The following is a 14644-nucleotide window of genomic DNA, read 5'->3' as shown; positions in this document are numbered from 1 at the left end:
GTTATTGTCTTTATTGTGATACCAGTATTAATTCTGTGTTACAAGATTACTGAAAGAGTAGTTAAGGGGTAATTAAAAATTAACCTGTTAGGAATAGAGCTGTAATTCCTTTATTAATTAAGTTCCCCTGGAAGCGTTTCTAAATTATCACACGTTACTGAACGAGTAGTAAGGGTTAATTAAAAATTAACCAGTTAGGAATGGTGTTGTAATTCCTTTATTAATTAACTTCTCCTGGAAGCGTTTCTCAATTATCACACGTGTGGGTGTGGTGTAACGGTGAAGTGATTCGCATATTGTGTAACTAGACACCTAGAGATTAACTAATTAAGTGATCAGTTCTGGGTTGTTATTATTGCTGTTATTAATTAACTACTACGGCTGTACATTTGTCAGCGTAGATTAATACAGATTCCAAAGTGTATTGTGTTTTTGTTGTGTTTTCTAGAGAACTAACGTGCTATATTAATATATACTTTATATAAGATCGTATCTCTGATCATACCTAGAGACGAGCCATACTAGGGTTTAACAGCCTGTTACAGAGAGATCTAATAGATATACAAGTAGGAGAGACATTTTGATAATCGTGTTTTATTCGGTTACGGGAATTATAGAATCCCCGTGACAGGAGTAGAACAATGGGGCGCTCGTCCCGGATCTGAAACGGGACATGCATATTTTAAAAAAGTATTGTTTGTAAATGGGGGCTTTATAAATTATTTCTACAAATGTACCAGAAGTAGCACGTTGTTCACTAGAAAATTAATTAATAATAAGTGCGTCATATCTAAACATGGATAAGAATTTGCTGGATAGGCCTACGCTCAGTGTAGTGGAGATTAAGCGAGCACGTAAGGCCGAGTTAGTTGAAATCGCGGGTGAGCGAGAAATTGATTTAACATCAGCAAAAACCTTAGGTGATATAAAGACAATTATTATCCAGGAAGTTTTTGGTGATAGACCAGTTATGGAAGACAATGAGATTGTTCCAGAGATAGAGATAAATGAGTTAAGTGTGGAACAACAATTAGCTTTTAAAAAGCTTGAGTGAAAGAGAAAAGAGAAGAGAGAAGAGAGAGAGAGAGAGAGAGAGAGAGAGAGAGAGAGAGAGATTAGAGAGAGGAGAGAGAGAGAGAAAGAGAAAGAGGGATAGAGATAGGGATAGAGAAAGAGAAGATAGGGATAGAGAAAAAGAAGAGGGAGAGAGAGATAGAGATAGAGAAAGAGAAGAGAGAGAGAGAGAGAGAGAGAGAGAGAGAGAGAGAGAGAGAGACATAGAGAGAGAGGAGAGAGAGAATTCCAGTTAGAAAAAATTAAAAGTGGAACATGAGTTAAAGTTGAATACTGAAGAAGTCAGACGAGAAGCCGGAAATGGGTTTAACATGTCGGAGGCTTATAGATCAGTGCCGGTATTTGACGACCAGGAGGTAGATATGTTCTTTCAACTTTTTGAACGGGCCGCTAAGCAGCTAAATTGGCCGCAGTCTAAGTGGACATTGTTAGCCGTGTCTAAGTTTAAGGGGAAGGCTAGTATAGCTTATAATTCAATGAGTGATGAGCGAGCAAGTCAGTACGACCTGGTTAAGGCTGCGGTGTTGAGGGCGTATGAATTACGACCTGAGGATTATCGTTTACGGTATAGCGAGTTGAGAAAAACGCAGGGTCAGTCTTATAGTGAGTTTGTGGCTAAGAAGGCAGGGATGTTTGATAAATGGGTTGTTTCTCATCAGGTAGAGTCATATACCGAGTTACGGGAGTTGTTGATCTTACAGGACATTAAAAATGGATTACCAGTTAGCTTACGTATTCATTTAGAGGATCGTGATGTCAAAAAGATAGAGGAGGCAGGCATAGTGGCACAAAGCTCAGGCAGTACCGGGTAGCTCTTTACAACAGGGTGATAAGAAGAAATTTCAGCCAGGTTTTCCCCGGGAAAGTAACTATCGGGGAGAGTCATCTAGTTGGTCAGCTAGTCAGGTAAGGAATGCACCTGGTGGGCAAAGTAAGGATAGACCTGCATTATCAGCCAATGCACGAACTTTTCATCCACAGTGCAGTTACTGTAAAAAGGATAACCATCTTATCGGGGACTGTTTTAAAAGGAAACGCGATAATGCGCAAGTGGTCGGTTTAGTGAGGTCAGCTCCGTTAGCGAGAGAGTTAATGGTTAGTCCCATGGCAGAGAAAGTAAATCCGTATGTGTCCACTGGTATGGTTTGTGATGTGAAACAAGAGTTGTGTCCTAAGGCTATATCAATCTATAGAGATACCGGGTGTAGTCAGAGTTTGATCACGCAAGAGAGTTTAGCTGGTATTGAAAATTCAGACATAGGACGTAGTTTGGCTTTAACCTCGGTTACTGGAGAAAAAATGGTTGTCCGGTTATATAAGGTTTTCTTGTGTTCGAAGTTTGTGACGGGACCAGTCGTTATGGGTGTTGTGAAGGACTTGCCTGTTGAAAACATAGGAGTTTTGTTGGGAAATGATTTGACTAGTCAGTGTTGTCAGCCGAAATGTGACCAACTGTTAATTAAAGACAGCACGTTACCAATAAAAGAGTGTGAGGTTGATGAGATTAGTTATCCTGTGTGTGTAAAGACTAGGGCTATGGCCAGTAGGTTAGTACGGGACCTAGAGGATATTTGTGATTTGTCTGATACGTGTGTGAGCCATGAAATTGGAGTGGATGAGGTTATCAGTAAAATGGTAGATAAGTCAACTGACGAATTAAATGTGGTGGAACCTGTTGATCTCCCGCAGAGGGTAATTGAACCAGTTGTGTTTGATAGAGGGGACTTACCTTGTAATAGACAAGAGTTAGTTCTAGAGCAGGGGGCTGATCCAAGTTTGTTGGCAGCTCGCACTACCTTGTTAACTGTGGACAAGGGAGTATTAATGAATAGGAGAGTTAGGGATAGGAAGGCTAGGAAGCAACTGAGCCATGCTCAGAGCAAAGTAAAATCAGTGTTTGATAGGAAGGCTAAGAGTCGGAAATTTAAACCAGGGGATAAGGTGCTGCTGTACCTTCCCATTAAACGGGGTTCTGTGCCGAACAGGTATTTTGGGCCCTATGTTGTGCACAAACGAGTTAATGAGACAGGGTATGTGATAAACACTCCTGATAGGGTTAGGAAAAGTAGGTATTGTCACATCAATTTGCTAAAAGGTTATTTTGACAGACTGCCGATAGTTCCAGAGAGACCGGTCCAAATTGAGAGACACTCAATTTCCTGTGATGACGTCAAGACTGCAGAGGTCAAGTTGGCCAACGGCCAGATTCTAGCAGACTTGAACCCCCAGCGAGCAAAGCTGACTACATTGATACAAGACAATGTTTCCATTTGTCGGGACCTTCCAACGGTTACCAATACCTTAAGCCAAGATGTGCGCTTGGAACCCAACGCTACACCGCGTCGACAGCATGCCTATCGGAGAAAACCTGGAAAACGTGCGACGCTGAGAAAGAAGGAAACGAAGTTCCATTGGTCAGGTGAATGCGAGAAGTCATTCAACCGTCTCAAGCAGAGGCGCTACTCGTCTCCCGTGATGGCAGCACCAGACTACCGAATGCCGTTCAAGCTAGCTGTGGATGCAAGTGACGTGGGAGCTGGAGCTGTGGTGTTCCAGGAAGACGAAAATGGACTGGACCATCCTGTAAGTTTCTTCTCGAAAAAGTTTGACAAACACCAGGTGAACTATTCCACTATAGAGAAGGAAGCTTTGGCCATGGTACAAGCTCTGAAGCATTTTCAGATCTACGTGAAATCGGCAGTGCACCAAGTGGTGGTCTTTACTGATCATAATCCGCTTACTTTCATTCACAGAATGAAAGCCTCCAACCAGAGAGTTTTGAGATGGAGTCTTCTTCTGCAAGAATACCCAATTACCATTGGACATATCAAGGGCACATCCAATGTAATCGCTGATGCCCTGTCCCGAAGTTGAACGTTATGATAATGTGTTGACATTCTTTATTTCTGTTTTGTTTATATATATTTTATTTGTATACCAGGGACTCAGAGACTCAGTGTGATTACTGGTAGTCACCTTATTATTACATGTGTTATAAATGCCCGTGTGCGTCGGTTAACGCACCCTTTTTGTTTTAATGTAGTATATTTCCCTATTCTTAGAGTAGAGGAAATATCCTTTTTGAGGTGGGGGTGTGTCACGGAACATGCTCTTAAATTTGTTTCGCCTGTGGCGATTTTAATTGTGTTAGAGGGCCGTGTGCAGTTTATTGCCCGTAGCCCAGATGGGCAACTTGTTACGTAAGACTTCTGCGCGACCGTCCTCGATCGGTACGCCTAATACACACCCTCAGCCAGGTGCGGAGGCCATGTGGCTAGTAGTTACGTATTATCTCCGGTAGTGCTGTTTATGGCCAGGAGATTGCTCGCGGTTGGCGACAGCCAGACTGACGATCAGAGAGAAATATACCGACTCTAGTAGATGTAGAATATGAGATGATACGTGAGGTACTTCCTTGTATCCCCAGGCGAATTCTGATTTATAATAAATAGCTAGTGTTTTAGAGATATCGGGAGAACGAATAGGAAGGCTCCGAGGGAACGTTAGTCCGTTGGACTTTGGTAAATATATTTTCTGCTCTGTGTATAACCTTGATGTGATTGATGTGACTTTAAATATTTTAATACTGTATTATACCAATATTCTTTAGACAGTGTCTTCGGTCATCTGACGAAGTAAATCATAGACTTTTTGTTCTAACATTATACGAGTATTTGGTAATATAAAGCTTAGCCAGTCATCCTAGCGGACCTAGGTACACTGTAGGTTATTGTCTTTATTGTGATAAGTATTAATTCTGTGTTACAAGATTACTGAAAGAGTAGTTAAGGGTTAATTAAAAATTAACCTGTTAGGAATAGAGCTGTAATTCCTTTATTAATTAAGTTCCCCTGCAAGCGTTTCTAAATTATCACACGTTACTGAACGAGTAGTAAGGGTTAATTAAAAATTAACCAGTTAGGAATGGTGTTGTAATTCTTTTATTAATTAACTTCTCCTGGAAGCGTTTCTCAATTATCACACGTGTGGGTGTGGTGTAACGGTGAAGTGATTCGCATATTGTGTAACTAGACACCTAGAGATTAACTAATTAAGTGATCAGTTCTGGGTTGTTATTATTGCTGTTATTAATTAACTACTACGGCTGTACATTTGTCAGCGTAGATTAATACAGATTCCAAAGTGTATTGTGTTTTTGTTGTGTTTTCTAGAGAACTAACGTGCTATAATAATATATACTTTATATAAGATCGTATCTCTGATCATACCTAGAGACGAGCCATACTAGGGTTTAACAGCCTGTTACAGAGAGATCTAATAGATATACAAGTAGGAGAGACATTTTGATAATCGTGTTTTATTCGGTTACGGGAATTATAGAATCCCCGTGACAACATTCTTTACTTATTTCAGATATTACTTCATTACGTTTCAGTTTTTGAACCATTCTGAACAGAGAACACGACACAAAAATCAAGTCCATTGTCATTTGGCTATTATTAGTAATTCTCGTTGGCTTCTTTATCAGTTGATTACATAATGGTTCAGGTTTGAGATGCGGTATATCGAGAATATTGACATTGAAGTCTCCCACCATTATTACTTTATTAATCTCTTGACCCATGCCATATTTGAATGAGTCTTCAATCAAATCCAAGTAGATTGCTCTTTTATTAGTAGGTCGATAGAAGGTACCTAATAAGTATTTACTATTATTATAATTCAACTCAATCCAAAGAGCTTCCTGTCCTGCTATATTTAAATCTAGCCTACGTTTAGCTACAATATGTTTGGGTGTTTTTTTGCATATACAGCGACACCGCCCCAATTGTTAACAATCATATCATTCCTCTATGGTTCCTTAAAGCCACGGATTGTTCTTCTTTCATTCGGAATGTCAGGTGTCAAATGAGTCTCAGGTGTTATGGGTCGAGAGATCGATCGTTCTCAGTGGACTTAATAATTGGTATATCACAAACCAAGTATGTACCTTCCTGTCTATGTTTCATTTTTGCAGTTTTTATGTTTAAGGGAAAGGATAGTCATAACATTTATAGGTCATTATAAAATTGATCCTGTTTTGAAACGTTCTAGCGATGCTTATGCTTAAATAGTAGACCAATCAGAAGAAAGAAAAAACCTGAACGACAATAAAGTTATACCCATGCAGTGGAGAATCGAAGGCACTTGCAATGACTGCTTTCCGACAAAATCTTCCAACACCGTGCAGAGACCGATCGGGCGGGGGGGGGGGGGGGGGGGGGGGTTTGAGGCCCGCCCCCCCTAAATTTTTAGTAATTTTCATTTTTTGCCTGTGTTTCTCCGACTTAATCTAAAGACATCTGCAAGACTGGCTTAAGTGCTTGTATGTGATCAATTTCAAAAACAAAGTTCTATGTATCCTGTTTCAAATAAACTATAATGAATTGTATTAAAGTAATATTACATGGACAGCGTAAACGTAAACTCTTTTAATTTAAACTCCGTGACGTCATTTTCTGTTTGTTAAATCGTGATAACTCATATTTTGTACAGACTAGGTCATTCGTTTGTCAGCACCCAATCGACAATAATATTGTTACAACAATCTATGATACTTTCTCTGTGGGAAACTGTTTTTCCCCGGGTTCTGTATGCCCGTTGTGGTAATATAGGTCTTTTTTAAACACCAGTTTCACTGTGCAGAACACGACATATCAAAGAGAAGGACTTAAAAATCAGGATGAGGTGGGGGTTGGGGGGGGGGGGGGGGGGGGGGGGCACATGATATACATTTATATGTAAATGTATTCAAGCCCCACCTCCTCAGCGCTTTTACGACCCACCATACGCCTTTAATTTTGCCCATCCACCTACCCATTCATACACTTTTTTTCCATCCTTCCATCCTCTCATCCATCCACTCACCCATCCATCCATCAACCCCGAGACGAGACCTAGTTCAGTGGTAAAGTAGTCGCTTGATGCGTGTTCGGCTTAGGATTGATCCCCGTCAGTGGGTGTATTGGGCTATTTCTCGTTCTAGCCAGTGCACCACGACTGGTACATCAAAGGCCTTGGTATTTGCTATTCTGTCTATGGGATGGTGCATATAAAAGATACCTTGCTGCTAATCGAAAAGAGTAGCCCATAAAGTGGCGACAGCCAGTTTCCTCTCTCAATATCTGTGCGGTCCTTAAACATAAGTTTGACGCCATAGAACCATAAATAACATGTGTCGAGTGCGTCGTTAAATAAAACATTGACATGCCTATTATGCAATAAACTTCAACGAATATGTATTTACAATTATTTATTTACTATAACAACAAAACCAGTGACAATGTCCATCTTGTATCACAAATTACAAACCGTAACTACACGTAGCTTCTCTTCAATAATATATCATGATGTTTCTGAAACAAACAAGTAAAATAAGTAAGTACGAATATTATGAATACTCATGGGAACATAGATAAATATTTGTTTTTGACATGCTTTGGTCTGCATTTTTACTGTGTAATTTTTAGAATATTTTAATCAACGAGCTTACCGACCAGTTGGTCATAAAGCTGTCACTGTTTAATCGATAATAATAATGAACGAACGCACGTCAAATGAAGAAACGAAAACAACGAATACCCAGTCTATATCTGTTGATAATCTCATAATTTAATGTGAAAGTAAAACAAAATAAGAAATTGATTAACAATGTGAAGACTATAATACTTTAGCTTATAGACTTTCTCCGTAGAACTTACATTTTTTGCCGTAACCGTAACCTCCAAAACCTCCGTGGCCGATTCCAATGCCGATTCCGTAACCTCCCATGCCGTAACCTCCCATGCCGTAACCTCCGTGTCCGTATCCTCCCATGCCGTAACCTCCGTGTCCGTATCCTCCCATGCCGTAACCTCCCATGCCGTATCCTCCCATGCCGTAACCTCGCATGCCGTATCCATATCCTCCCATTCCATATCCTCCGTACATCATGGGGTATCCGTATCCTATGGCTGAGGCGACAGCCAGACAGGCGACAAGGGCGACAATAACGGCTTTCATCATTTTGAAAATCTGAAAAATATGGTATGAAACGATTTTGTAAAGTTAAGTAATAAAAGAAATATGTTTCAGTTACCCGCTTTTAAATGGCTCACGTCCCCCGCCAACAGATATAGTTTTTCAAGTCTGTTTTCAATTGAAAGATTGTGTAGAATGAAAAGTCCAAAGATTTCAAGTTGAATATCGGTAATTTTGCGTTGTGTCGTTGAATTTCCAAAAACATTATATCATGGCTAATGTGAGTTCGCACACCCTTACTATCGTGGCTAATGTGAATTCCTACAATGTCGTGGCTTAAAGTGAGTTTCAAGCTAAAGAGAGTTTTCCTTGCTATCGTGGCTCAAATGAGTTCCTACACCCTTACTGTCGTGGCGTTGTGTCGTTCCCACATCCTTATTATCGTGGTTAAAGTGAGTTACCACACCCTTACTATCGTGGCTAAAGTGAGTTACTGTGAGTTCCCACACCCCTACTATCCTGGCTAAAGTGAATTCCCACACCATTACTATCGTGGCTAAAGTGACGTTTCACACCCATACTATCGTAGCTTTCGTTTTCCCCCACCCTTACTATCGTTTTGTTAAGTGAGTATCCCACACCCTTACTTTGTGGTTAAAGTGAGTTCCCACATCCAACTATCGGGGGTGGGGGGGGTGGGTGGGGGTGGGGGTAAAATCCGGTTTGGGGGGTGGGTGGGTGGGGGGGGGGGGGGTGGGGGTGGAGTTATGTTACCACAAACAAAAATACATTGTAAAAAAAACCCACAAAATAATTTTGCTTCCAGCGAGACGGGGAGCGGGTCGACCCACGCCATTAATGAGTTAGTGTAACGATGAAACAATGTGATCCGCAGATTCTAAATGTTTAGTGTTGTGACATTTTTCACAACTAAAGATCATAATTAAAATTACAGAATAATAATAAATTGAATATTTGTTGGGACAGTAAAATTGTGAACATGATCAAAAGCTATTGGATGGAACCTTACGGCGGGAGAGGTCGAATGGATTTGCCCAAAATGTTTAATGTTCCCTGCCTTTCAAAGAAATAATATATGTGGTTTAAATAAAGCAATATAAATTAATGATATGCGTGGCATGTTTTTAATCCCATCTCAAAACATATATAGTAAAACCCAAACAAAATACGCATAGAAGGATGTGGCCTGAACAAATTTAGTTCCCTTTAATACGCTGGCATTTGAGAAAGACATAAGCCATATTACTAAATATATATGTACGTAAAATATAATATTGTATCCACTTACGTTGGTTGTGAAGGAAGGTTTCAAGTTACTGGATGGTTGTAAGTGCTCACAGTTGGAGTTTCAGTGCCTTATATACTGAACGAATCTGGTAATGCACCGCAACCTTAACGTCCTCGTCCATGTTCAGTTTCGCCTCGAGCTCGTCATAATGTTATCAGATATTACCTCAGTAAATTTAATCGATCATCATTACGTCGATATCTCAGAATTAAATTCTATTTAAGTAGGCAGTTTTATATGTGCAGGAGACTTTGAAAGTGGCACGAGAGAGAGAGAGAGAGAGAGAGAGAGAGAGAGAGAGAGAGAGAGAGAGAGAGAGAGAGAGAGAGAGAGAGAGAGAGAGTGTGTGTAATTTGATTCTTGTTTTTGTTTGCTGTTTTGTTGTTGTTTTTTGCGAGGTTGTTTGTTTCGTTTTTTCTTTTATTGCTGTTATTTTAAGATATATTCCTGAGTTGCCTGCCATTGTAACATGTTTTCGACTATGTATATACAGTGTGCTTCTTGTATCCTAATGTTTCTTATAGCCCAAATCGCATTTGGTCTTCAAATAGATTTGTATGTACGAAAACAAAATGTTCCAAAATAAAATGAAAGTTGAGCTACTACAGGGTGTATACCACAAAATCAAATCCCATAGATGACAATAGTAACATGTGTAGCTAAAACTCGTACATGCAGCGTATCAATCGGCATGTACACCACGGGTATAAATACCCCTCACCTTTAAAGTGAATCAGAACAAAATTGTTGGTGAAGCTGCTCATTTCAGAGAGCATACGGTGATATGTGGAGGTGATTTACAAACATACCGTATTCGACATACAGCATTGGTAATGGAGTATTTATTCTAACCCTCAATATATCTTAGAAAATTTAGCTATGTTTGCTAAATAATTTGGTTGTTGCCGAATCCCCAGATTTGTGATCCATATGGGTGTATGGGGACAATTGTGCTTTGAAATAGTTTAAGCTAACAGTCTATAGGTATATTCAAGTTTCTAATTCTAATTTTTAGAAGAGTTAAACCTTTTTCAGCTTAAGCTACTAGTTTTTATTATTATTTTTATTATTATTATTATTATTATTATTATTATTATTATTATTATTTATTCAACTGTCGCCTTTCCTTTGTCTCCTTTGAATTCCATATCATTTCTTCACGATTTGGCAAATCCTCCTATCTTTCAACTTCTTTCTCTGTCCACCTCCACATTCCAGTCCTTGTCTCTCCAACCGCGACAGGTGCTTGTCTTTTGTGGGTTTGTCGATCACCTGTTTTTAGCTGTGAGCTTAGTCTGACCACTTCGGGGAGTGCTCAGTAGTTACTTCTGGCATTGTTAAGAGGCACATGCAACACCTACTATACACCCCTACTACCGGCGGCCGTTACTTAGTGCTATGGGTCAGATCAGCTTTACTAGCGGTGAGACATGCTGGCTAAAACGTTCATCATGTTGATTGTAAAATTTAATGAGTAAATACTCAATTGGCAAACTCCGGTTATGTGTGTAAACGAACCGGAAGTGACCAGTTGTGTGTATTGTCCTTTATAAGTTACATTAAATTAATAATAAAATAATACCTTTCCTTTATTTACAATGGTTTCTTTTATAAAATAAAAGTAATCCTGTTGCAAATTAATAAATAATATTGTACCTTTTGAAGAAACCTTTGAAGCAGTCGTGAACGAGTTCTGTTTTTGGCATTGACGGGTACTTAAGTGTTTTCAAATCTTGATTTAACTAAACAACTAAACAAATATGTCTTACTAAGTTGAAAATTAGTTGTACAAGACATATAAGAATATTATCTAACTGAAAATTATTATATAAATTAATATCTTAAACAATTTGATTTTAATTTGACTGAAAACTATTTGGAACCGCCCTGACCGGCTCGCGCCATAGTAAACTACAAAATCCCGTTTTGTGCTTAGAATTCCCGTGGCGTGGAAATTAACTTCAGTTAGCATTAATTTCAATAAAATATATTTTGTTTAACCTATTTCTGGCTATAACAGAAATAGACGTAATTATTACAGTGATCAAACTATATATTTGGACACCGTGTTAACCGCGAGACAAAGTTGTGTTACTGATTTACCACGTCCGTCTATTCGTCCCTTTTTTTATATCGGCCCAGGAATTATCTCCCCTCTAGTTTAATTATAAATTCGTCTCGGGCACCTTTACGTCGCACAGAGAAGAATAAAAATGTTATTTATATCATTTGTTGATCTTGCTCTTTTTAGTATTGTGTTATTTATGTCAACAAAGATAATTGTTTGTTGACATGCAAAGCTTATCTATTGTATAAATATCTGGCCGATCGGTGTGTGGAGCCTTTGACCAACTAGTAGTTGCACTTAGAAATATATCCGGTCAAGGCAACGCTACCACGTAACCCACACCACCCCGAATCGGTTACAGATTTAGTGGCAGCGGTGACTACAAATTAAATCATTTTAAAAATGTATAATATGTAAATGAAACCAGTCACACTTGCTGTGAAGTTATTTATACTTAATCCCAAATCTTGAAACGTTTAGCGAACTATAAACCCTCGTCTCGTAGCACCTTTTCGAGTGCACTCATTGAAAATACGTCCCAAAGTTCTTAAAATAATCGTTTCTATGAAAAACTTAAACAATTCGTAAAGATGAGATTTCATGTTATTGACATGTTAAAAATCGAGGTCGCATTGTCATTTGAAATGTCAAGGCCATGGCGCTTCTTCAATGGCGTCACATGCCACTCAAACATGTCAACTAATAGCGGGTGTGTCCGCACCGCCACACACCTCCTACCCATGGAGAGGAAGAGGTTCCTGATGAAGGCCCTGGGCACGTTGTTGTAGGTGTCCACGACGGCCTGGCGGAGCTGCTGCTGTGTCACCACGGGAGCAGGGCGTTGGTTCATCATGCGCTGAACCTCGTCCCACAAGTGCTCGATGGGGTTCAGATCCGGGCTTAAAGCTGGCCAGTCCATTGTGATGATGTTGTGCTGTGCCAGGAATGCCTGGGTGGCCCGTGCCGTGTGTGGCCTGGCGTTGTCGTGCTGGTAAACCATCTGACGGTGACCCGCGAAAAAAGGCACCACCACAGGCGTGAGCACTTCGTCGATGTAGCGCTGTGCTGTGACGCCCCTGCCGCGTCCTCGGCCGTTGTTGTCGAAGATGACAGGTTGTACACGACGTCCCCAGGATATGGCACCCCACAGCATGACGGAAGGCCCTCCCCAACGGTCCCTCTTAACACACGCATCTGTGAAGCGCTCACCTCGACGCCTCCACACCCTCATACGACCGTCCGGCCCTATCTAAGCAGTAGCGCTTTCGTCGGAGAAGACGATGTTCTGCCACTGTCGGTTTCCGCCACTGTCGATAACAGCCCAGTTGTGTCGTGCAGGCGGGGTCGCTGTGTGAGACGTTGTCCAATGTACGGTCGACGACAGTTCAGATGGATGGCGATCAGACGACGTCGTACGTGGTGTAGGAAACGGGGCGGTTGTGGGTTCCCACTGTCTGCCCGGGCTGTTGTGGTGCTGGTACGAACCGATCACGCATGTGAGTTCGGACGATGTAACGGTCCTGGCGCTGTGACGTCACTCTGGGACGGCCGCTACGTGGGACAGTCGACGACGTTGTTGTTTTCTGTAGAAATCGGTCTATGAGACGGTAGATTGTCGAGACATGGACACCGAAAGCACGTGCAACCTGCCTGGCATCCATTCCGGCCTCCAAATTCCCCAAAGCTCTATGTCTGGAATCAGCGTTAAGTCGTGGCATCGTTGTATCGCTCTACTCGTAAAATGAGTGAAGTTGAACATTGCTGTCTGGCGTTTCTTTTATACCCAGGCCTGGTAGTGTTTCACGTGCAATTCGCATCTTTCATGATCCACCCGTTTTGCATTCCAGATCGATTTTGGTCGTCAATTTCAGCACGTGCGTGACGTCACACTGTACTCGTTTTTTTCATGTGTTATGTGGAATTGGATACGCTGACAAGATGGCTATTGGTCAACTTAATCGATTTGTACATAGTTTATTCAAATGTGGGTTTTTTAATATTTTAAAATTTTCGCGTTTCTTTTGGAGTTAAGTATATATAGGTATTTTTTTCATAATAGAAAATAATTATTTTGCTGTTGCAGTAGTTATAATTTGTTTTGTGATAGTTACAGTTTTGAATTATTGTTAAAATAGTTATGCATTCTAAATCGGACACATCACTCTTCGTTGATAACCTTGGTAATGCTTCTGACATACCAAGTGGAACAGGGCGAGTTTGAGGTCTAGATCTAGGACAGCTATTTATGAAAACCTTAATTGTACACCACAATCTCCAAATCCTAGTTTGTCGAGAAGTCAGTCTCAAACTGACATGGAAAACTCTCATATGGAGTCATTTCTAAGTAATAGTGTCACTAATCAATCACATTTTAGTGATATGGCAACAAGATCATACATTGAAAATGATGTGACCAGTCCTAGGACTCATCCCAGATATGTTGATGATATGAACACTGGGACTCGCTCAAATACCCAATTTGATAGATACTCTACTCCTAGGCAACATTTTGCAGGAAACCATGACTCGCTCATATAAAGTAAATATGATGACAATGATGGCATCATTGTCAAATACTGTTATGAGTCTTGCACAAAAAGTTGACACAATGCACACAGCAAGAAATAATACAAATATGGTGAACAACCAGGGGGGCACGTATTTCACTACAATTACCCAAATTTAGTGGAAGAGGTGATTATGCTGCCTTTGAAGCACAATTTCGAACAGTAGCAGGAAAATCTCAGTGGGATGAGCTTCAATGCGCGGAAATGTTGGGCTGTGCATTAGAAGGAACCGCCCAAAGATTTTATTCTCGGTTATCGGAACGTAATCGATATGATTATTCGTGGCTTGCCGAAACATTACGGATACGTTACGCATCGACTTTACTGGACGTTCAACGGGAAAAACTCCTCAATAGAGTGAGACAACCCAAAGAACCAATTGCTGATTTGCGAGATGACCTCTGGCGTTTGGTACAGGAATCGTATCCTGACTGCGACCCTATTCTCCATGAACGGTTTGCCCTGGATGCAATGAAATGAGCAGTAAACCCGGAATAGACAAATAAATACGTTACAAGACGCAGTTGATATTGTTGAAATGTACGAATCGGTTATGGGGAGACAGCCCAGTATATGTAAATATACAAGCGAATCCGACAAATTTAGTCGCACAGTGTCTTCACATAATCCGAGAAAAGTTACTTTCGAAAGTGAACATAATACGTC

At 40.5% G+C, this 14644-nt stretch overlaps 1 protein-coding gene across 1 annotated transcript; it reads right to left on the bottom strand.

Moving 5' to 3' along the window:
• Positions 1-7749: 7749 nt before the first annotated feature.
• LOC121369923 (keratin-associated protein 19-2-like) lies at positions 7750-8079 on the bottom strand. Its single transcript, XM_041495004.1, has one exon. It carries the CDS (start codon positions 8077-8079, stop codon positions 7750-7752), a length of 330 nt encoding a protein of 109 aa, XP_041350938.1.
• Between the last annotated feature and the right edge of the window lie 6565 nt (positions 8080-14644).

This window comes from Gigantopelta aegis, chromosome 4 (assembly GCF_016097555.1).
Source record: "Gigantopelta aegis isolate Gae_Host chromosome 4, Gae_host_genome, whole genome shotgun sequence".
NCBI lineage: Eukaryota > Metazoa > Mollusca > Gastropoda > Neomphalida > Peltospiridae > Gigantopelta > Gigantopelta aegis.
Note: the sequence above shows the minus strand (reverse complement) of the source record. Positions and strands in the feature narration are given on the sequence as shown.

What these genes read in the sequence shown, in the direction of transcription:
- LOC121369923 (XM_041495004.1), bottom strand. Translation starts at nt 8,079, where the DNA reads ATGATGAAAGCCGTTATTGTCGCCCTTGTCGCCTGTCTGGCTGTCGCC.